This window comes from Suricata suricatta, chromosome 10 (assembly GCF_006229205.1).
Source record: "Suricata suricatta isolate VVHF042 chromosome 10, meerkat_22Aug2017_6uvM2_HiC, whole genome shotgun sequence".
Lineage (NCBI taxonomy): Eukaryota > Metazoa > Chordata > Mammalia > Carnivora > Herpestidae > Suricata > Suricata suricatta.
In genome coordinates this window covers 96,584,188-96,609,588 of record NC_043709.1, presented here as the reverse complement: position 1 = coordinate 96,609,588, position 25,401 = coordinate 96,584,188, and the positions used below count along the sequence as shown (strand labels likewise).

The window sequence follows — 25,401 nt, the reverse complement described above, 5'->3', positions numbered from 1 at the left end:
ACAGGAAGGTATTCTAGGCAGAGGGAATTTTAGCAGGCAGTCAGTGCTCAGGGTGCTAATGGCATTTGAAGAATGACTAGTATCCTAGTTTCAGGAGCAGATTTTGAGTGCAAGGAAAAACAAGGTGGAGGATGAGATGGTACTTTGGACTTTATCATTTAAGCAAAGGAAAATCATTATTAGACACAAGGAGTCGGGTAGGAAAGGGCATGAGCAAGGCTTGATTTAGGAGCATGATGCTGGCGGCAACAGGGAAGCTGAACTGGAGCCAGAGGAGGAGAATGCTAGAGGCAGGCTGACTGCTTAGAAGGTTATCAGGATGGAGGAAGTGGAGTAACGCCAAATCCACACTCCCACTGCCGAGGTAGATTCTAATGTATAACTGAGGGAGCCGAGCTAAACATACGATTGTCCACATTCTTCCCCAAGCAAAACCTGAGGTTCATGATCCACTTCTATCAGTGGTGGGGCCTTACCACCTCAGTGATAAGAAAGGCCATGGATGGGAAAGCCATGTAGGCCCTACTCTAGGAGGAGGTACATCAGAATCTCTACAGGGCAGTGCGTTATTTTATTTTTAAAAAGCGAGCACACGTACCATTCTGATTCATCTTCTGTGAAAATCACTGAATGAGAACTCCAAGATCCTTCTGGCTTCCAAAGTCTAGAACTCTGTCTTTAGTTCCATCTCGTACAAAATGATTCCCCTCACTGATGCTATCATTGCGGGATGTGAGTGGTGGCCTAGATCATGAAGATAATCTGAAGCAAATGAAATGAACTGTACCAGCAAATAAATAATTGAAATATATGATCTCTATAAGGAGTAAAGTGCTCTGTGGGTTTAGAACCATGAGTACCGAAGTCTGGCCTGAACTGCTGAATAAAACCCTATGTCTTAAAAAAGAGTAATAAGATATAAAATGTCCATTTATTACCTACTGGCCCATTTATATTAGGTCAGTTAAATTTAAAAGGCATTGAAATAGGCAAATTAAAGATAAAGGAGACGCTACCTTTTTCCATATTTTTAATTACCATTATTGCACCAATACAGCATACGCTTTATATACATATATCTTAAATTTCATTTACAATTTTCCAGCAATTCAAATACATAATATATTATCATCTTGAGAATACAAAGAACACAACATGGAGGAAGATTGAGAAAACAGTTTCCCAGTAGTTAGTCACTAGTGATTCTATAGACTTTCCATTTAGTGTTTTCCATTGGAATTTTAAAATGCCCTGCCACGGCTCTGTAAGAATAGAGCTGCCTGGAACAGGAGGCAAAGAGAAAAAATGGACCCAAAGTGAAAAAAGAGTCAAGAAGGAAATCCAGGAGAGAGACTACATTTTGAAACGAAACAGAAGGCTCCCTTCAGCCAGAGTGTACACATCCAAAGAAGTGCTAAGGGAAGAAGCGGTATCTTCCCATCTCACCTTCAAAATTGCCCATAACAAACAAAACTGAGTGCCATTCCTCTAAGAAAGGGAACCTGTTCACAGCACTGCCAAAGGAATGCTGGGGGAGGGGGAGGGGAAGTGGTGGGAGAGCAACTTGCTTCTGAGCTGCCCGCTGTGATGGTCTGGGGAGGCCATCACTCCGCGCAGACCCCAGCACAGCTAGCGCTGCGGACTCTCCAGCTTCCTTCATAAGTGATGGCGTGTGTAAGAGCAGCTTTCTAGGGAAGGGCTAGATGCGTTGAAAAATACGTGTTTATGGAAAGGGGCCAGATACCCAGGCAGCGAGGCAATGTGGGTACTGAAAAAGAGTTACATGCTTTTCAACCCGTCTGCTCTACAGATCAGGTTAAAAACTCTAAACCCTTCCACCCCAGGTCAAATAAGGCGGCAAATACAAAGTAACGCCGCGCTTCAAATGCAGCAACTAGATGGAGCTGCAAGAAAGTAAACACTTCTCTGCAATCTAACTTGGAAAACAGCCCCTTGAACCGCCTTCATCCAAGAGACACCCACTGATCAAAGATGCTGCACTATCCAACGAATAAAAGGACAGAGGAGGTGCCACCAACAAAACCCTCTGAGCACAGGAAGAAATGTGTAAACACACGAGAGGGCGATGGAGCTGCACCCAGCGCTGGTGCTCACCAGCCAGGATAAGCCTGAGGGAGGATCTGTGACAGGGACCCAGGACACAGGTCTTTCTTCATACCCATCCCTATCAAAACTCTGAATCTGTAAACACTGAGGTCAGTCAGTCCATTTGGAGGGCCGTGGGTTAGTGGAAAAGGAAATTTCAAGGTTTTTGTCTCCCCTGAAATTGCTAAATAGGGCTTCACCAAGAGGCACAAAGGGTCAGGAAATGATTCTGAAGTTAAAGAATTGAAAAGAACAATTTTACAGATGTTAGAATTCATTTCTCCCTCAGAGATCTGGCCTTTGGGGCCCTGCATAGTCAGCCTTGAGTATGGTAAGACCCACTATTCCCCTGCCTGAACAGAGAACAGGAGGTAAGAGATAGCTTCCCAGCTGTACAGCAGGACCGACACAGGGGAGTGACGTAATCCAGCTCACGTGCAATGGAGGAGCTATGAGAAAGATTGTCCAGTCATTTTGGTTCTGGGAAGAGAAGGGGTTCCTAACTTCCCTCACAGATTGGTGCCCTCAAGGTCATTTTTTTTTTTTCTTCAAGTCTGTCCTTAATGTTATTCAGAACTGGACCCAGTTGGACGGCTGTGGTGCCTGGCTTGGAACAGAGCTGCAAGAGAGGAGAACAGAGAGAAAGCCAAAGGAATTAGGATACATGCTCCATTCCTCGCTCAACAGTTTCCAAGAAATCACTGCCCAGAATTTCTGAAACTACACTTCACAGAAATTCTACTTATCAAGGGCTGAAATATCCCAGTCAAACATCATCCTACCACTTTCTTATCCCACCATCCCCAGCACTAACTCGACCTCCTTACCTAGACTTCCTGCCTAAGACTCTAGGATCTGGAAATGCCCTGCCTCCCACAACGAGATTTCATTCGCCCGTAACACTCGCTCCACCCTGACTGGGCGTACCTGGAGGCAGGGCTGAAGTCCCCCCACAGGTCACTGCCTGCAGACACCGGAGCTGGTGCTGCTGCCGGCACAGGGGCAGGAGCATCCAAATCTAAAAGGATATCTGAATACACGGCAAAGGGAAGAAAAAAAGAAAAGGAGAAGCAGAATAAAAATTAGAAACAAAAACTTATGCTCACACCAAAATCTATACACAAATGTTCACTGTGGCTTTATTTGTAACAGCCCAAAGCTGGATACGACCCAGACATCTCCACGGATGACGGTTCAACACGCTGTGGCACATCCACACCATGGACTCCTACCCAGCAATAAAGAGAAACAAACTACTAATTACACAACTTGGATGTATCTCAAGGGAATTATGCTGACTTGGAAAAAGCCAACCCCCAAAGGCTATGTACTGTAAGTTTCCATTTACATAAAGTTTATGACATGACAAAATTCTAAGGATGGAGAATACATTAGTGATCACCAAGGGCTCGAGGGGGTGTGGGGCAGGCCTCAGGAGAAGGTGTGGGTATAAAAGGATGACATGAGGGGTCCCTGCACTGATGGAGCTGTTCTGTATCCTGACAATGGTCAGGGACCCAGGAACCTAACATGATCAGAGGGCAGAGAACTAAAAACACGTATACACACAAATGAGAACACGTGTATCTGATGAAATCTACATAAGATCAGTAGACGATATCAATGTCAATTTCCTGATTAAGCTATTTCACTTTGGTTTTGCAAACTGTTATCATTTAGGGAAAATGGGTAAAGAGTACACAGGATTTCTTTGTGTTATTTTTTATAACTGCATGTGAATCCACAATCATCTTAAAATAAAAAGCTTCATTCAAAAAAATTAAAAATAAATCTTAGACATTATCCCCCAGTGCCTTCTGGAGACACTTATGAAAAGTAGGTTATAACCATTTTTATCTCAAAATTCCAGAAAGACAAAGTTTACTCTTAGCAGTCAATTATATGAATGATCTCGGGAAAATTCCTTCCCATGTTCTCATTCTTTTATTTTTTTTAATGTGAATTTATTTTTTGAGAGAGAGCACACACACATATGTGTGCAAGAGAGGAGAAGGGGCAGAGAACGAGGAGGGACAGAGGACCAAGGCGGGCTCTGCACTGATAGCAGAGAGCCTGATGAGGGGCTAGAACACACAAACTGCTAAGATCACAACCTCAGCCGAGGTCAAACCCAGGGACCCCTCATGTTCTCATTCTTGAAATGGAAATAACTGTATCTATTCTTTTTCCCATATGATTCTACAGAAGAGTGAAAATGTATTCACAAACCCAGATGCTGTCTAACGGTCTCCCAGCTGCCCTAGCGAAGAAAGAGAAAAAATGAAAACGTCACATTTACAGAGTGGCTGCTCTGCTCCAGGGACTGTGCTAGTCACCCCACCTTCACAATCCTGGTGTAGTTTTAAGTCTCCATTATGCAGATAAGGATATCGAGACAGAAAATGTAAATAATATTACCAAGTACATTCGGGTATAAAATAGCAGAGCTCTCACCAAAATCTGGGTCCATCTGGCTCTCAGGCCTACTAGCATCTAACCACTCATATTCTTTTTTGGGGGGTGAGGAGGAAAGAGAGAGAGAGAAAGAATCTCAAACAGGTTCCATACCCAGCTTGAAGCCTGATCTCACAACTGTGAGATCAAGACCTGAGCTGAAATCAAGAGGCAAATGCTTAATCAACAAAGCCACCCAGGCACCCCAATATTTGCTCACTTTCTGACAAACAATCTGCCAAATACCATGACTCTCAGTCCACTCGAAAAGCTTTAATTCCTTGCTAGAGGCAGTCAGAATCACCTTGTCAGTACCAGGTGCCATTTAATAGCAAAAACACCAATACTCGTCTTGGCAAATACGTGGTACCCAACTGAAACTTAATATATGATGATTTCTCTATGTGTAAGTGATGAATCACTAAATTCTGCCCCTGAAATCATTATACTATACGTTAAACTTGGATTTAAATAAAACTTAAAAATTAAAAAAAAAAAAGATATGAGGACTTCTCAAAGTTAAGAGTAACAGAAATGGGGCACCTGGCTGGCTCACGGGGTAGAATGTGCAACTCTTGTTCTCGGGGTCCTAAATTCAAAGTAATAGAGAGATTTACCTGCATCACTACCTCCATGGTTAGATTTTGGAATGGGTGGTGGAGTGACATGATTGCTGATGGCAACTGAGGAGGATGGTGGGGGGATAGTGACTTTGCCTCCAGGTGGGGGCGGGAGCAAGCTCAGGCCCCCAGTCCCTGCAGTCTTGGGCTTGGAAGCACCCCCTTTCTTAGTTGTAATGTTCTACAAAAAAGAAAACAGAGAAGAGAGGGAAGGAAAAAGTCACCAGCTTATTATGGAAATACAGGGAGCGGGAGGAAAGAAACCAGACTCACCCCAATACTCAACTTGATGGTCTGTCCTTCCTTGAAGCCCAGATCCAACTTGGGACGGGTGTCCAGCTCCTGAGACTCCTTGGAAATCTCGGATTCCTGCTTTACCCACCTTCAGTAACAGAGTAAATCATCTTAATGTGGGACTACCCAAAAGCAGATCTGACAAATTTGAGTGTGGCTAACTTATGTGAAACAGGATCCCAGAAAGCAGAGTGAAGGGACATGAAAAGTAAGGAAGGAAAGGAAGAAAAGCCAAAACAGGGCAACAGGGTTCAACATCACCAAGGAAGCACATGGAATGCATATTTAACCTGTCCCTCCAAAAGAGGGCGTTTAGCCACCAATTTCCACTCCCTCACCCCCCATGGGTGAGGGCCACCCCTGTCCTTCCAGGCTGCATCCCTGCGCCAACCAAGTGGACTTCCACAATTTCAGAGTCCTGAAGCAGAAAAGCAGAGTTATGCCTGCCCTTGAAGTAGGAAGTGCTGTCCACCACAGCTGTGGCAACACTGAAGAAAGATCATTGCAAAAGACATAAAACATGTCAGCTACACAAAGTAACACAACTGGCACGTAACTCCTCCTATCTCACATACAGTCCTGCTGTTACCGTATGCCTCCCTTGGCCACTTAAAAGAAAATGTCAATTCTTCCAGAGGCATAAAGAAAGCATCATCTCAAAACACCGTACAAAGGACCAAAAACATATTCTGGGCAGAACAGACACAAAGATGAAGTAAAGAAACAGTGAATGGGAAGATTCAAATTCAGAATGAACTACTTTATCAAATACAGAAACCAGGAGGTAAAAGAGACAGTATCCATTCAACTGAGAAGGAGCATTTCCAAAACCTTTTAACTTGGTAACGAAAGACGAGAATCACTCACTTGAAATGATCTTGCAAGGAGACATTAAAGTCGAAGGCATCACCCCGATCTGTGAAGCCAATGCCAATGAAAGCACTGCGCCCTGTGAAAAAGACAGAAATACTCAGAATAGGAAGTGTCCCTTAAGGAAAATGCCACCCAATTAAAATGAACAGTTACCTTAACTAGATAAAGTCTGTGAATGTGAAACATTTCTCACGGCCCAAGGATCCAAACACTACAAATAGCCCATGGGCCAAATGCTGCCAAAGCTTGTTTTTGTAGATAATATTTTACTAGAACACGTTATACCAATTTGTTGACATATTATCTATGGCTGCTTTCATGCTACATCAGCAGAACTGAGTAGCTACAAGAGAGACCGTGTGGCCTGCAAAATCGAAAACATTCACCATCTGTGTCTTACCAGAAAAAGTTTGCCAACCTCTGAAATAGACTATGGAAAAAGGATAGAAAATGATTCCCCTAGACATAGATGATTTAAGAGAGTCCCACCAAAATCCACCACAAATAAGGAATGAATGGGCAATATGTATTAATTCTTTGGTTGGACAAACATTTGATTTATTTATGTCTACCTATTAATTATCATATCTTGAACTTGTTTTCTTATCTATAACAAACAACATGTTAATCCTTGTCCTTCAGCAACTATAGTTAATTGTGGACAAAGGGGGGAAAATTTAGCAAACTGAAGTAAGATGAATGCAGCTGGGTCACTTACTGAAGTGCATCACCCGTTTTCCTAATCTGAGCCACTCAAAATCCCAGATCTCTTACCAGTGCCATCCTGGATCCGGATTACAAAGTAGCGGCTGGAATCTGTCACTGTCTCCACAGCAATACCAGGATATTGTTCCACTGGTGCCTGCGCAAAGAGCTCCCCTAACAGGTAAGAAAAGGACTTCCTTAAGCTAAAGAAGCAAAAGTCTAAAACTCTTACAAATGTGTCCATTCCAGTCCCCAACCTAAATGTATTTATAAAAATGCACCAAACACAGGGTGCCTGGGTGGCTCAGTCAGTTAAGCATCTGACTTTTGATTTTGGCTCAGGTCATAATCTCATGGTTTGTGGGTTCAAGCCGCACATTGGGCTCTGCGCTGATAACTGCTAGTCTGCTTGGGATTCTCTCTCCCTGCCCCTCCCCCTGCTCACTCTCTCTCTCAAAATAAATACATAAACTTTTAAAAGAAGGGGGGAAAAAAAGCACACCAAAGCCCTTGATATGTTAGAGAGTCACCAGCACAGATTACCTGAAATTTTATCCTCAAGTTTGATATAAGCGACCTTCCCTTTTGAAGTGATTCGGAGGCGCCCAGTCCAATCAGGCTGGTCTAATTTCCAGTCAGATGCCCTAGGACAGGAAAATAGGAAGCCTCGGGTCTATGTCTTTTATTACTAAAAACCTACACAGAATCATTTGTCGTATTTCTATTTCCCTATTGCTTAGTCTATCCATTAAATAATTAACAAGAATAACTCATGATCCTCACTGCATAGATGCCTCGTACTACATATAATCCCAAGCAAACAAAAGAGTGTTACTACTTAAGGATTCTGGAGTCCAATAAGCATCAATAAAAACATGTAAAAGTATAAATACAAGCAATGAAAACTAATTCTCATAATGGTACTATATTGCCACACTGCAGATGATATTTTATATACTGACCAAGTAATAACAACATCTACTAAATGAACTATACTGGATGACAGAAGCCTTTCCAAATCCCTACATGTTTTTAAGCCATTATACGTAGCATAAGCAATTGTGAATACAATCTTCCCCTGAATTCAACCAACACTTACAGAGTGCATATTACGTCACAGGCACAGTGAATGAACAAAACAAAGACTCCTACCCTCAGGAGGTTTATATTCTAATAGAAAATAGACAATAAAAAATAAACATAATAAGTAAATAAAATAATTAGTATCTCAGAGAATGATAAGTGCTAAAGTAAAGAAAATGAAGAGCAGATAAGGGAAACTGGGAGAGTAGTGGGAGAGTAAAGAGGTTCCAGCACTCGATAGGGTAGTCAGGGGAGGCCTTATTAACAGGGTGAAATGTGGACAAAAATGCGAAGGAAGCAAGAGAGTTACTCATGCATATACTGGTGGGGGGAAGTTCCAGGAGTGGAACAACCAGCGAGCACAAAGGTGCTAAGGTGGGAGCGTACCTGGAATGCTTGCCCTCAAAGAGAAAGCCACTGCAGCTAGGATAAAATAAGAGATGAGGTGGGGGTGAGGTAACCGAGGGCCAAACTACAGGCCTCCTAAGAACTCTGGCTTCCCCTCGGAGTGAAAAAGGAGCCATCACCAGTTTTAAGCAGAGGTGAAACACGATCTTCCTTTGACATTAAAAGGATGACTTTGGCTGTTGTATGTGGAAGCAATGTAGGAACATAAATGCTGAAGCAGGCGGATTATCTAAGAAAGACATAGGTGGGTGACTAGGAAGACACAGGAGCAGAAGTGGCTGGATTCTACATATATTTAAAGCAAAGAAAGAAGATTTTCGAAAGGATTGAATGTGAAGTAGGTGGAATCAAAGATGACTGAAGTTTTTAGCCTGAGCAAAGAGGCTGCCAATAACTGAGACAGAAAGGCTACAGGTAGAGCATGTCTGAAAAGAAAGACCCGGAGTTCAGTTTTGCGTATGTCAAGCTGGAGATGTCAAATTGATTTTCAAGCGAAGATACACAGAAGGCATTTGGGTAGGAGTCTGGAGTTCAAGAAAAACATGTGCGCTAGAGACAGAGATATCCATGGAAACATTACAAAACACTGAACACTTATAATCTGTGTCATAAATGAAGTTGAATGAAATTTAAGACATTATTTATTTAAATATGACCAATTTTACAAAGCTCTGAACTTGTGATTTTGTTTTCATCAGCGTGTGGAAATGAGAGGGCAAAGTAAAAGTTAATAAATACCTCATCCTGGGCATCTGGCTGGCTCATTCAACACAGCATGTGACTTTTGATCTTGAGGTTGTGGGTTCGAGCCTCATGTTGGGTACAAAGATTATATAAAAATAAAATCTCAGGGCACTTTGGTGGTTCAGCCAGTTGAGCACCAGGCTCTACATTTCAGCTGGGGTCATGACCTTGCAGTCGTGAAGGTGAACCCCGTGTGGGGCTCCACACTGAGGGCAGAGCCTGCTTGGTATTCTCTCTCACCCTCTGCCCCTACACCGTGCTCTCTCTCTTTTCTAAAAAATTAGAATTAAAAAAAAATAAAATAAAATCTTCAAAGAAAAAACTTCATCCCCTAGAAACCTGAAGACTAATACTTGTAAGTTAGAAAAGTAACAATAAGGTACATCTAAACAAGAATAAATTTAACAAGATGGTAAGTGAAAGGTAGAAAAGAAAAAAATGAAAATTATGTATGCTTTGAACAGGATTATAAATCCTTGTCATGCCCTCCTCTCCTAATGCTCTGCCTCAAAGACAGTCAAGTACTTGAATCTGATCCAGACTATAATGCTCTAAAGGTCCCTGGATTTTAATTTTTTTAATGAGTCATTACTTATTCTACCATCACACCATGAGCTAAACATACTGTTTTGAATATATTAGGAACAAGCCTACTAGATGTGCTTCTTGGAGCAGGTTCCTTGACTTATTTATCTTGCATGTCTAGCAGCCAGTATTTAACAAATTCTCAGTAAGGGAATGGATTCTCCCAGCAGCGATCTCCCTCAGCCAGTCATAGTTCCTTTCCCACTCCCAAGACCCAGCCTGAGGAACTCTCGGTTTCGCTGGTCTTATGAACTGACTTCGCAAATTTTCATTTACGTTAGTAATAAATCCTTACAGCAGCCATCTGGACCAGGCATGAGAAGCCTACCGTCTCTGTCTAAATGAAGAACAGTAACACCGTAAGTAATCCCTAACTTCGAAGTCCAGCATTCTTCTCATTACGTTAAAGCAGCTATTGAGTTTACTAATGATTTAGCCAAGGGAAAGGGCAGTGATGAATATAAAAACAGTGTCATAGGCTGGGAAACCATTTTCTAATCATCTATAACATTCTCATTGATCTAAATTGTCAGAGAAAGCCTGGGAAGTAACAGCTTACACTATGTGAATCAAAATCATTCATTCCCTCAATCTTATTAGTCACTCAAAGTATTTCTCCTCCTTCCTAAAAGTCCCAGTTTTTCCTTTAAAAGCAGCCTAAAGAATAAGCCACGCTCATAATGTAAAATGGGTTCTGTAAACAAGATTAGGTAGACAAAAAGATGTAAAAGTATTTATCAGGTACCCATTACGTGCCGAGCACTATGCCCATTCTTATGAAAATTAAATGAAAGGATACTGCAAGGTAAGTAGTAGTATATCCATTTTTACACTTGAGAAAACTACAGTTAAAAAGAGTTGAGTGTCGAGGTGCCTGGGTGGCTCAGTCGGTTAAGCGTTGGGCTTCGGCTCAGGTCATGATCTCATGGTTTGTGGGTTTGAGCCCCGCGTCGGGTTCTGTGCTGACAGCTAGCGCAGAGCCTGGAGCCTGCTTCAGATTCTGTATCTCCCTCTCTCTGACTCTCCCCTGCTGGCACTGTCTCTGCCTCTCAAAAAATAAATAAAAACTAAAAAAAAAAAAAAAAAAAAAGAGTTGAGTGTCTTGCCAAAAGTAACCCAGCAAATAAATGGGAATCTCGATGCAAACTTAGTCCAGCTCTCTCCATTCACTATACTAGAGTGGCTAATGATACAATGCCTCTTGGAAGATAAGAAACGTCAATAATAAGCATGGAAAACATGGACAACAAGAAAAAGAGGAAAAACTGAGAAGCTGTTTTGATGGCTCGGTGCAGTTAACTGACATACAGATAAAAGGCTGTGGATAAACTAGGAAGCAAAGGTTGAGAATGCAGGTGGGTGAGAGAAGAAAGTCGTTGAAAAAGCTTAAAGTAGAAGAAAAAGAACCTCACTTTATGATGTATCATATCATTTCAGCAGTCTTAACTACTGAACAGTTCAATCAACGCTAACTTATATGACTAAGTATGATCTACTAGCTTCTTCCACATTTCCCAAGTGCCCACTACGTGCAGGACGCTGTGCTAGACCCTGATACTATAAACTCAGAAAAGACCTCAAGTTGTTCATAGCTAGTCTGGAGAAACAGCAGCCCGAACAATCAATTACAATACAGACGGAGGCGCACTATGATAGAGATAAGCATTGGTAAGCATGCACAGAGCAAACCTAAGCCAGAAAGGCAGGGTCACAGAGTCGGGGCTTCCCAAAGAAGTGATGTCTCTGCGGACTCACACGTTACTACCTGCAACTACCATCGAAAAGCATGGAGAGTCCTATTCGTGGTCGACTTGGGCTCTGACTGAAAAACCGGAATGAGGACCACCTCCGCCAAAATGTGCAACCCATAGGGTCTAGTGCACAGGTCAGCAAGCACGAAGATAGTGATTCATGATGAATAAAACCCCAGTAAGGAGGCAAAACAACGGCCACAGAAGGAGGACAAGAGCCAAAGCGATGATAAACCCCAAAGGCAAAATCATGATGGTGATGTGGACAAAAGACTGTTAAGAACAGTATCTTATGTTTAATATACTACTTTACTATTTCCTAAATTTTTTCACATTTCTTATTTATTTCATGTACCCCTCCAAAAACTTCTGTGAGGCACATAACTAGAGCAGGTTTTACTATCAGGGTTTTTTTCTATTTTACAGATGAGAAAACTGAGGCTTGCAAAGGTTAAGAGATTTGTCCCAAATCATACAGATGTTAAACTGTCACGGTTTGTACTCTTATTTTTTAGCATGTAACCCAGCTAACATGTTAACTCTTTCCACTACATGACTTCATGACTTCCTACAGCATCCTCAGAATCTCACCCACATGGGATCACAAGGTGGTTGGTTAGCCCTACTCAGAAAATGCTGCATTAACTCCGGAGAGAAAAGCTACGGGAAAGGTTAAGAAGGGAGGGAAGGAAAACAGAAAATACTATGTAATCATCAAGAAAATGTTCTGGGGGGAGAAAAAACAGAATAGAAAACTCCTGGAAAACTTATAACCTTTGCCCACTACAAAAGAACCGAAGGGAAAACCAAATGGTGGAATGGTGGATCATAGTTGGTGGCAACACTTACAATAGCACAAAAGATAAATCGTATCACTTAGAGAGTGGCCAACACAATGATTACCCACAAATATGCTCGGGGTACAGGAAATGTTTATGAGAGAGAGGGAGGTCGGGAGGGGGTACAATGAGGGGGAGAAACTGAAGGACACAAGAAAGAACTAACGAAAGGTGACAGGCGACGGAGCAGGCACGATTGGATGTGGATGATGGGGAGCAGATGGGTAACCTAGAGGGGCACAAGCAGACGGTAATTTTCTTTTTCAGCGGCAGAAACCAGGATGGCGTTTCACAGGGGGAAAAGAACAGGAGGACGGAGCGATAACAACCCTAGTGCGGAGGCTAGCAAAAGTACAACTCAGAGGTGGCAGTGGCGGAGACTGTCATCCCCGACCCGGTATGCGTGTGTAGCAGTGCCTCGGGGTCAGTACCTGTAACCGCGGTTGGAGGCCCGAGGAGGAATCCGGTAGACGCTAACGTCGGGCTTCACACACAGAACAGACTCGTATTCCAACTCTGCCGCCATCTTGGCTCTGCGCTCCGCGCCACCGGGGGCAGGGCGTAAGGACGGGGGCGGAGTAGGGGTGGCAAGCTGGAGCATGCGCAACTTCCGCTTACGCTACTTCCGCGCGAGTTTAGTTTGGTTCCTGACATTAACCTCCGGAAGTGCGGGTTGTGGCAACCATATTGAAACCTGGAAACCGTGAAGCTGCGCAGTTCGCCATCTTGGGTAATGGCAAAACTTGCTTTCCAGAGCGCGGTTCACATTACGGAAATCTCCATTCCTAAAAGGTGATTAGGGTAATCGCCATCTTGCTGCTGGCAGGTACCCGCAGTGCTTGGAAAGGAGGAGGACTTTCTTGAAATCTGGAGATTTTTTTTTCTGACAGGAATCCCTGCTTAACCGTAGTTTCCTGGCAGAAAAGGTGTATCTGCTCGTCGGTAATCTCAAAATGGGTACCTGTGGTAAATGTATGACCCAGTCGTAGACGTGGTGGGTTTTAATTCTCAGCATCTAAACATTTAAAATGCCCAGCCTGAGGGGTGCCTGGGTGGCTCAGTTGGTTGAGTGTCTGGCTGCAGCTCAGGTCATGATCTTGCAGTTTGTGAGACCCACGCCGGGCTCGAACTCAAACTGCGAGTGTCTGACTGCAGTTCAGGTCATGATCTCCCAGTTTGAGTTCGAACCGGCGTAGGGCTCTGTGCTGACAACTCAGAGCCTGGAGCCTGCTTCAGATTCAGTGTTTCCCTCTCTCTCTGTCCTTGCGCCGCTCATGGTCTCTCTCTCAAAAATAAATATTTTTTAAAATAAATAAAAAAATAGTTCCCTAACAGCACCTTTTAATCTCAGATTTTAATAGCACCTGTTGAAATAGTTTGGCTCCATTTCAAGGTGCATTCTGGTCATCTTTTTGGAAAATGTGAACTTCTTAAATGGGACCCTCAGTTCCTGACAAATTCACGAAGAATGATGAACTATTATTTAATGTCACTATTTGCTCCCAGTCCTGCTGTAATGATAAATCCTATTGAACTCATTCCATAAATACACTTGTACACTTCACAGGTAAACTGTCCTCAACACTATCGCTAGAAAATAACACGGATCATAGATGTCAAACCAAAGGCTGACTCTACAAAACAAAAGTGATCTTAACCATTTCATTATGCTGACTGGTTGAAAATGGTTCTTTAATTGTATACATAGCAAAGCGGTAATCTTAATATTCAAAAAGACTTATGACGGTATCCCTGTCAAGGATGTGGGAAATCAGCTGCTGTCATATACTAGTACAAGAATGAAGGAAAATTTAGCAGAATTGATCAAAATATTGTAAATAACAGGAGTGCCTGGGTGGCTCAGTCAGTTAAGCGTCTGACTTCTACTCAGGTCATGATCTCAGGGTTCCCGAGTCGGAGCCCCTCATCAGGCCACTGCTGACAGCTCAGAGCCTAGAGCCTGTTTTGGATTCTACATATGTCTCTCTCTCTCTCTCTCTGCCCCTCCCTGACTCTCACTGTCTCTCCCTCAAAAATATTCATAAAAATATATATGTATATTGTAAATAACATTCAATTTAGTAAATCCACTAATAATTATTTGAGACATCGTTATATGTAGTTGGTACAGTGTTTATTATGGCATTGTAATAGTGAAAACTATGAAACAATATGAACTATCAATAGAAAAAATATGTGTATTAAAATATATAAAACACATAAAAATATTTCAAAATATATCTCAATATTAAGACCATTGGGAAAGATTTAAGATAAAAAACCAAACAAACAAAAACAGCAAACTTTCACTTAAAATTTCAGTAATCCTCAACTATTTCTGATTCTGGAATTCTGTTCTTCATGTTCTCCATACCTTTACATGCGCTTAAACCTACTATCTTGAACACTCTCTCTGACCTGTCAATTGATACATTTGGCAAACTGATACATTCACATATCTGTCCAAATATTACCTCCATTGTGACATCACCAGGCACGTTATTTTTTTCATTTTAATTCCAGTGTAGTTAACATACAGCATCTATTAGTTTCAAGTGTACAATATAGTGAGCCAACCGTTCCTTATATTACTCAGTGCTCTTCAAGATAAGTGTGCCCTTAGTCCCTTTCACCAAGTTCAGCCATCCCTTCCCCCATCTCTTGTAACCATCTCTTTGTTCTCTATAGTTAAAGAGTCTGGTTTGGAGGGGCACCTAGCTGGCAGAGTCAGAAGAGCATGTGACTCTTATTTTCAGGGTTGTAAGTTGGAGACTCATGCGAGATGTAGAAATTACTTAAAAATAAAATCTTTTTTAAAAGTCTTTTTTGGTTTGTTTCTTTTTTCCCCTTTGTTAGTTTTGTTTCTTAAATTCCACATATGGGTGACATCATATGGTATTTGTCTTTCTCTGACTGACTTTCACTAGGTACTTCAAATGAATTTTCTCTAATGCTTCCAGTTGTTTCTGCTATTCCTTTTTGTTCTACATAATGTGTAAACATTACGTTATACATAATACTTCAAATATCTCCCACTAAACCATAAACTCCATAAAGGCAAAAACTTTTTGCTTCTTTAGCACCCAGCACATTGTCATTGACTTAGTAGGCAATTCTTATTATTAAACAATAGAAGATTTCCATTTAAGTATAATCATTTAACTTACTACTTTCGCCACCTCCCAACATTTTTCAACTTCAGGAACCTTCATACGGTTTTCAAAATATTCAGAGTATAGAAGGGTATAAAAAGAAAAATAAAAGTCCACATGTCTGTATTCTGAACAACTTTATACCAATAAATTCAATAACTTAAATGGTCATTAATGTGCAAAGATGACCTAAAATTATTCAAGAAGACATAGAAAATCTGAATAGTCCTATAACTATTAAGGAAATTGACTTCATAACTGAAAACCTTCCCACAAAGAAAACTCCAGGCCCAGATGGCTTCATTATTGATCAAACATTTTAGGAAAAAATAATATAAATCCTGTGCAAGCTTTCTAAGAAACAGAAGAGTAAGGGGCACCTGGGTGGCTCAGTTGGTTAAGCATCTGACTTCGGTTCAGGTCATGATCTCACATGAGTTCAAGCCCCACGTTGGGCTCCATGCAGACAGCTCAGAGCCTGGAGCCTGCTTCAGATTCTGTGTCTCCTTCTCTCTCTGCCCCTCCCCTGCTTATGCTCTGTCTCTCTCTCAAAAATAAATAAACAAAAAAAAGTAAAAACACTTCCCAACTAATTTTTATGAGATAATTTTTTACCGTGATACTGAAACCAGACAAAGATATTACAAGAAAACGGTAGACCAATATTTCCTTATAAGCAATAATTCTTACCAAAATACCAACACATCAAATCCAGTGTGGAAGAAAAGAGAATGCATTATGACCAATTGGGATTTACCCCCAAGAATTTAAAGTTCCAGTACAGGGAAAAAGCACATAGTCAACCCAATAGAAGCAGAAAAAAGAATATGAAAAAATTCAGTACTCATAAAAACTCTTAGGAAACTAGGAATAGAAAGCGAATTCCTTAGTGTGACAAAGGACACCTATAAAAAACTCACAACTAACATTATGCTTAATGATGAAATATTGAATGCTTTTTGCTAAGATCAAGAACTAGTGAAGAACAAGGCAAGTTTATGCCCTTACCACTTCTGTTAATTATTGTCCTAGAGGTCCTAGCCATTACTACAGAGTAAGAAGAAGAAATAGAAGTATACAGATTGGAAAGAAAGAAAAAAAACTGCTTTGACACGGGTGGGGGATGGGGAGGGAAGCACCTGGATGGCTCAGTGTATTAAGTCCCGGGCATCGGGTCCTGTGCTGACAGCACAGAGCCTACTTGGGATTCTCTCTCTCCCTCTCTCTCTCAAAATAAACATTTTAAAAATATTTTTTTAAGTTAAACATAACATTTATCACATGATCCATTATTCCACTGCAAATATTTACCCCAGAGAAATTAAAACATATATCCACAGTCAGCGTGCCTGAGTGGCTCAGTTGGTTGGGTGTCCGACTTTAGCTCAGATCAGGATCTCACAATCTGTGTGTTCAAGCCCGGCATCAGGCTCTGTGCCAACACCTCAGAGCCTGAAGCCTACTTCAGGTTCTATGTGTGTGTTTCTCTCTGTCCCTCCCTTACTCATACTCTCTGTCAAAAATGAATTAATGTTTAAAAAATTTTTATAACAAAAAACAAAACATAGACCCACAGAAGGGCTTTTATGCAAATGTTCATAGCAGCTTTCTTTAAAATAGCCCAAAACTGAAAAAAATACCAAATGTCTATCAATAGGAGAATGGATAAACAAATTGTGGTGTATCCATATAATAAAATACTGTCATATTGATACTCAACGGTATTAAAAAGGATAGCGATAGAAAGCTTCAAGCTAATACTCAGTGGTAGCAATAAAAAAATTTGAAGTACTAATACCCACAATGACATAGATCGACCTCGAAAATATTATACCAAACAAAAATACTAGCCCTGTACATATCACATGACTTCACTTTCATAAAATTCTAGAAGACTCGTTGGTTACACCACATATATATATTAATCAAGACTCAAGAAAAAATATTTTTAATGCATGCATTTTATTGTATGTAAATTATAACTAAATAAAATTTATTTTTTCAAAAAATTTGTAATGTTTATTTTTGAGAGAGAGAGGAGAGAGACACCGAGCACAAGCGGGGGAGTAGCAGAAAGAAAAGGAGACACAGAATCCAAAGCAGGCTCCAAGCTCTGAGGTCTTGGCCCAGAGCCCAACGCAGGGCGTGAACCCACAAACTGTGAGATCATGACTGGAGCCGAAGTCGGCCACTTAACCGACTGCGCCACTCAGGTGCCCCAGAAAAATTTATTTAAAAAAAATTAAAATCTACCTCTCTGCTCTTCAAGATCCATTCTTCTATCATTCTCCATTAAATTAACTACTCTTACTTTTTCTTGTATTTTATGTGCATTACACTTTTACAAGTGTATGTGTATGTATCTGTGTGTATAAACGTGTATGTATGTATATGTGTGTGTATGTGTGTGTAAATTTACACAAATGGAGTTATGCTATACATATTTGTCCACATTTTACTTTTTATCTAACAATATACATCAAGACACCTTTTTGTGTCAGTACATATGGGTAAAACCTTTTTAGAATTTCATGCATTCCATTAAAAGTTTATCTATAGAGGCAGCGCCTGGATGGCTCAGTCAGTTAAGCATCTGACTTTGGCTTAGGTCATGATCTCATAGTTCATGAGTTCGAGCCCTGATGGATTCTGTGCTGACAGCTCAGAGCCTAGACCCTGCTTCGGAGTCTGTGTCTATCCCTCTCCCGCTAGTGCTCTGCCTCTCTGTCTCTCTCTCTCTCTCAAAAATAAATAAAACACTAAAAAATTAAAAAATAAAGAAATAGAAAAAGGTCTACATTCAGGGGGGTGGAGGAGAGGGGAAATGAGTGATGGGACTGGGTGTTGTATGTAAGCCAATTTGACAATGTATTATATTTTAAAATAAATAATAAACTAATTAATAATAAAAGTTTATATATAGAATATTTTCAAACTACCTGTATATTAAATTAATAAGATTAATTCCAAAGAATCAGCCAATCATTAGAAGGTAGTAGAGTATAGGAAATTTGAATTAGGAGAGACCTTTAGAATCATTAAATAGCCTTTTCTATACTTTTTTTTACTATGACCCACAGTAAGAACATATTTTATATTACAACCCATTTCACACATGTATACTTGAAACAAAGGTTTCCCAGAATGATAACTTTATTAAACATGATGGCAGTTTATAATTTTTATTGTGTTCTGTTCTATTCTGTTTTATGTTTTTGTTTTAACCCACACAACTGATTTTAATACCAAATCCAAGTAGTACCTCTTGACCCACAGTAAAGAAAATAAATAAAAAGGGATCTACCGCTGCTCACCATTTTACAGGTTAAAAAAAGGAATGGGAAAAGACCAACAATATGTCTGATAATTAGATCATATACTTATATTATTATGTACATCATACTAAGCCTTTTGAATGAGTCGTCTTATAAACTCTCCACCGGCTGTATAAAAAGTTGAATTTTTGTAGCTAGATGATTCTTCAGAATCTTGTCCCAACCTTGCTTTTCAGGCTCACAGAGAGCCTCTTTTCTCAGACTGTCTTCCTCTCACTCCCAGTGTCGCTCTCTAACTTAATCACATTGCTTATTTTGTAATTTTCCAAACATCATCTTTGTTCATACTACACATATTTGCATAGACTGAAATGCCCTTCCCATTCATTCCTTGGTAAAATGCCTTCAGATATCATTTAAATATCAATTTATCTGAGAAGTTTTTCTCAGCATCCCTTAATAAAACTAGTAAACCCTGCTTTACGCCCCCACTTATTTATACTTGTACTTATTTATACTTAGTTTTAATTCTTACCACATTGCATTCAATTGTTTATAGGTACATCTATTTTACAAAGGCAAGAAACACTTTCATATTTACCCAGTATCTATCACAGCTTTCAGAATGTAGTAAGAGTGCCATATTTTCTTGTTGTTGTTAAATGAATGATTGTTTCTATCCATCTTTACTGGGATAACTTGTCCTTTCCTGATCAAGAAATTTTAAATGTCTTGGCTGGAATTCACCTCTGCCCACCAGTAGGGGGTAGCAGCTACACAATTCAAAAGTTCTGGACTGGAAACCAACTGTCAGAGAAATCAAGCTAATTTTCTCATATGTGTGATTTTTCCAAGTGTATGTGACTTAACCAAGTTCAACAAAAGCACTTTTGTTTGAAATGACAGAGGTTTTATCCATCTCAACTTTTGATTACTTTTAGATATATTTTTAACATGAAAATAAAAGTCAGAGTTTCTTCACTTTTTTCCACCAGTAACATATTTCTCAGTTCTTTTTTCTTTGTGCACATACAAAAAGCTATTTATCACAAAGCTTTCAATTCTGTTTTTCCTTTGCTCAGGGAACTGTTCTCTATCATGAAATACTACTTGTTAACATATAATTTTCCTAAATCCTAGGTTTGCTACAAATGCACTGATGAAAATTGTAATGATCATTCAATCATAGTTTACAGATCTTGCTAACTTAGAATGGACCTTAGTGACCTTGTAGTTGAAATCCTGCACTTTACATATGACAGACTTGAATCACAGACTTATTAAGTAATTTGTCCAAAGAGACACTTGGTGATGCAGTCAGAATTGAAAACTCATGCCTCATGATTTACAAGTTAACATTCTCTTCACCACACCATACTATTTAATACAAAAACACTCAAGATATTGGTTCAAAAAAAAAGATATTGGTTCAAAAATAGTACACTTGTATCATTTTGTATGCAAATCTATTCTTTTCGTTTAATATAAAGCATAAAGATAAGTACACAAAAGTGTATGAGATATTTATTGCAGAATTTTGTAATTAAAAAAATGGAAATACTTTAAATGTCCATCAATTTGGAATTGATCAATTCCAAAATAAATAAATTATGGTACATCTATCAATAAAGTATATGTACCTATTAAAAATTAAAATTAATCTATATACTCAGATATGAAAAGGTGATTAATAATTTAAATTTAAATAAGTGAAAAACTGCAAGTATAAAAAAAGCATAATATTAGGTAATTTGCATAAAGAACTAAACATAAGGGATGACTAGTTGGCTCAGTTAGTAGAGCATATGACTCTTGACTCTTGATCTTGGGGTCATAAGTTCAAGCTCTACATTGGGTCTAGCACTTCCTTAAAAAAATTATATAAAATAACTAAGTAAATAAATACAAAATATTTAGACTTGCTAGGCACAAAATACTTATGGAACTATAGCCAAGACACTTAACATGGGCTATTATTTCTGGTAAATGGAAAGTAAAGAAAGGGAAATTCTTTTACATTTTATACCCTTCTTTTTTTATTTTTAAAAATTTTTATTTAAAAATTTGTTTAATCTTTATTTATTTTAGAGAGAAAGATAGTGTGACCACAGGAGGAACAGAGAGAGAGGGAGACACAGAATCCAAAGCAGACTGAGCTGTCAGCACAGAGCCTGACATGGAGCTCAAACCCACTAACCACAAGATCATGGCCTGAGCTGAAGTCAGACGCTTAACTGACTGAGCCACTCAGACACCCTTCATTTTATACCCTTCTATATGTTACTCTTGTAATAACTAACCTATAATAGTAAATCAAGAACTATTCATATAAAATTTCAAAGCATGAAAATAAAACTATATATTGTCTATGAAGTCATGTATATGTAATAAGAGTAAAAAGAGTATAAAAGCAAATTGGGGAAAAAGTGATTATCTCTGGGAAAAGAGAGAGATAAAAGATTTGGGGAAGGACCATATATCTTTTTTGTTTGTTTGTTTATTTTGTTTGTTTTTTAATATAACACAATTTATTTTCCATCATTTACAATACAGTAGTTACAATGACACTCCAAACAGAAAAGCAAAGTAAAAAATCAAAACCCCAACTTCTATTTCATGTAATTAGACTTATACAGAAATTAGAAGGTTAAGTAACAACTAATTTCGCAGCTATCTGAAGTGGCGGGGCCTTCATGGCTCAATCAGTTGGGCATCGGACTCTTGATTTCAGATCAGGTCATGATCTCACAGTTCATGAGATTGTGCCCCTCATCAGGCTCTGCATTGAGCATGAAGCCTGCTTGGGATTCTCTCTCTCTCTGCCCCTGCCCTGCTCATGCTCTCACTCTTGCTCTCTCTCAAAATTATTAACATTTTAAATAAAAAATATATATGTGAAGTAAATATTAAAACCTTAATAAAGCTAAATAGTCACAACTTGATAGAGATGATGCTAATCCTATTTTTTATGTCCTTATACATCTGTTTTAAATATGTGATTATAATAAAATAGAGAATGGGAGTCCAAGAATTAAAAAATTTAAATTAATAATGAAGAAATGACCTGGTAAATTACTGAGTGATGTAAGTGAGCTCTAGAATTATATGTGTAATTTGAAGTGGGTATGTGCCATGCTCAAACACACCCATACACATATACTTCAAGGTATGTAGAAAAACTTTGAAAAGAGTATATTTAATGGCAATCACCTCTTGGGAAATGGACTTGGGAAGAGGAGAAATAGAGAAAGAATTTTCACTTTCACTTTAAACATGTCTGCATTTGCTTTTTGCAAGGAGCACCTATTAGTTGTATAATTCAAAACTGAGCATTTTTAAAAGTTAGAAACACTGTACTGGTTTTACAATGATTTCATGATGTTTTAGTTAAATAGTAAATAAAGCCAGTCATTGACCTAAATCTACTTCCTCCTACTCCTTTCTTCCCAGTGTGGTGCTGTGGGTACTGTGTTATGTTAACTGGCCCAGTTTGTGAATTTGACAGTCTCTAAATTCAAGAGGTAACGAATTCTAACTGTATCCAATTGATTTACTCTGTATCCCCAACCCAGGAGACATGTCTGGCATATGGTGTGCTCATTCAACATCTATGGTTAGAATGGTAGTGACCTAGAGGCTTGGGGGGGGGGGGGAGAAACGGAGCAAGTCCTAGAAGTTCAGAATTTAAGATCAAAGCCACCTTAGCATTTGTAGAGAAAGCTGTACCAGGTCCTACAACCCTGAAAAACAAAGGATATGTCTCACTTGAAGTTCCAGATGAGAATTCTTGTGTTAGTATTCTTTTTTCTGACTTAAGAAAAATGTCTGTTTCTTCCTAAGTGTCTAAGCCTTAACGGCTGCAGAACATGGAAAATGATTTGGCTGCAGAAAGTTTGTAGCAATAACTCATCCTTTGAGAATCTCCTCCATCTCGAGGACATGAGGCATGTGGCAGGTGTGGGATGTAATTAGGAGAAGGACCAGACACTACAGCTAAAGATGTCTGACTTTCCTCCCAACTCTGTCATCTCGTACTGCACTACCAAATGCAAGTTCAACAGAAGCTATTTCTAGTGCACCCTATAGTAACTAGAGTCTGTAGATGTTTTTCTTTCTTTTTTTAGGTTTATTTTTGAGAGAAAGAGAGAGAGAGAGAAAACATGAGCAGGGGAGGAGCAGAGGGGGTCAGGCAGAGGATCCAAAGTGGGCTCTGTGCTGACAGCAGAGAGCCTGATGCAGGGCTTGAACTCACGAACTGTGAGATCATGACCTGAGCAGAAGTCAGACTCTCTAACCAACTGAGCCACCAGGCGCCATTTTCTAAAGAAATAGTTGGTCTCCAGGGAATCTCCTTATTTAATGAAGAGTTTTGGATGACATTTCTTAGAACCCAGATAGTCTAATTTTTAAAAATTGGTCCATATCCAATGTTGGCAAGGATATGATGGAATGGGTGGGAGTTTGGTGATGTCTAGTAAAGTTGAACATGCTCATACCAGGAATCCTCCACCAAAACAGAAAAACCCCTGCATATGTACCCCAGGTGCAAACAAACAACCAGGGACTGGATGTTGTTAGGAAACACACACAAAATATTATCACAGCATTGGTTACCATTTGTGACAGCAAGACATTGGAAATAAATGTCCTTCATTAGAAGAAATCAGCTGGGGTATAGGCCTACAATAGGATAACGCAAACAGTGACCATGAATGACCTGCTCATGATGTGCATCAAAAGAGATAGATTACAAACACATAATGTTGGTTGGGGAGAAAAGTAAGTTACCAAAAGAAATAACAAGATTGTCTATTTGGACAATATTCCAAAACAAACCTAAAATTGTATAGTTTTGGCAAATACATTTAGGTGGCAAAGCCATTTTCAAAATGAAGGGAAATGTTAAACACGAAAGTCCCATTTGTGGATACTGGGGAGGAGGAGTGGGGAGGAAGATTAGGATGCCCAGAGAGGGTGCTTGAGTGATACTAGCACCATTCTTTTAAAGGCGGATGATTAGCTCATGTTCGTCATTTCATTATTATTTAAAATGTACATGATAATTACAAACTCTTTCAAACGGGTTATATACCTCATGATAACATTTAAACAGTGATGTGGGAAGCAAGTAAGTTATCAATTGTTGATTTCAGCAATAAACATTCTGTATAACAACAATAATGATATTGATCATCTGACTCTTGGTTTCAGCTCAGATCGTGATCTCTGAGTTTGTGGGGTCAGGCCCCACATTGGGCTCTGTGCTGTCAGCCAGGAGCCTGCTGGGAGTCTTTCTCTCTCTCTCTGCCCCTCCCCCACTCTCTCTCTCTCAAAATAAATAAACAAAAATTTTTTAAAAACCAATGATATTTATATAGCAACTTTAAAATTGCAAAATGCTTTCACATATACTATTTCATTTATTTCTTACAACAGCATTGGCTGGTAGATAGTATTATCCCAATTTTCATCAAAAATATGCTGAGAAAGGGGTGCCTGGGCGGCTCAGATGGTTAAGTGTCCAACTTAAGCTCAGGTCATGATTTCACGGTTGGTGAGTTCAAGCCTTGCATGGGGCTCTGTGCTGACAGTTCAGAGCCTGGAACCTGCTTTGGATTCTGTGTTTATCTCTCTCTCTTTCTCTTTCTCTGCTCCTCTCCTGCTTACACACTCTCTTTCTCTCTCAAAAATAAATAAGCATTAAAAAATTATTTTAAATATGCCGAGATACAGAAAGATCTATTGAGTTGTTCATTTAATGTTTAAGTGTCAGGAAAAGAAAACCTTAAATTTCTCATACCAACACAAAGCTACCTATAATTTATATGTTTACATGTATTATTAGTAATACTGTGTCTATGGTTAAGTTGTAGGAATGACCAACATTTATTGAGTACTGAGTACTGTCCTACATGCTTATGTGCATTACATCATTAATCCTCACAACAGACAGGTACTATTATTATCCTGCCTGTTTTATAAGTAAAGAAACTGATACAATGTGATTAAGTAACTTGCCCACTAACACAACTGGAAAACATAGATCCAAATGTCTCCCAGCCTAGGTCCTTTTTTTCTTTTTTTAAGGTTTAATTCTTCTTTTGTTTTTCAAATTAATTAATTAATTATTTTATTTTAGAGAGAGAGAGAGAGTGAGCAGAGGAGAAGGGCAGAGAGGGAGAGAGAGAGAGAAAGAGAGAGAGAGAGAATCTTAAGCAGGCTCCATGACCGACAGGGGACTTGATCTCAAGAACCTGGGATCATGACTTGAGCCAAAATCAAGAATTGGACACTCAACTAATGGAGTCACTCAGGCATCCCCAAGTGCAGCATGCAACTCTACCTCAGTAATTTTTTCTTCTCCCTCCAACCCCTCCATCCAGTTAGTGGGCAGAATATGTAAGACTTCTAGCAGTTATAGTAGATTCTCATTATTCAGGAATTCCATATTTGTGAATTTGCTTATTTGCTTAAATTTATTTGTAGCCCCAAGATTAATATTCACCAAACTT

At 39.5% G+C, this 25,401-nt stretch overlaps 1 protein-coding gene across 1 annotated transcript; it reads right to left on the bottom strand.

The window, feature by feature from the left end:
• Positions 1-1,015: 1,015 nt before the first annotated feature.
• Positions 1,016-13,033, bottom strand: NECAP1 (NECAP endocytosis associated 1). Its single transcript, XM_029954905.1, has 8 exons — positions 12,894-13,033; positions 7,596-7,696; positions 7,122-7,226; positions 6,342-6,423; positions 5,454-5,562; positions 5,178-5,361; positions 3,034-3,136; positions 1,016-2,725 (listed from the first exon to the last, which is right to left on the bottom strand). Exons 1-8 carry the CDS (start codon positions 12,986-12,988, stop codon positions 2,677-2,679), a joined length of 828 nt encoding a protein of 275 aa, XP_029810765.1. The 5' UTR covers positions 12,989-13,033; the 3' UTR covers positions 1,016-2,676.
• Between the last annotated feature and the right edge of the window lie 12,368 nt (positions 13,034-25,401).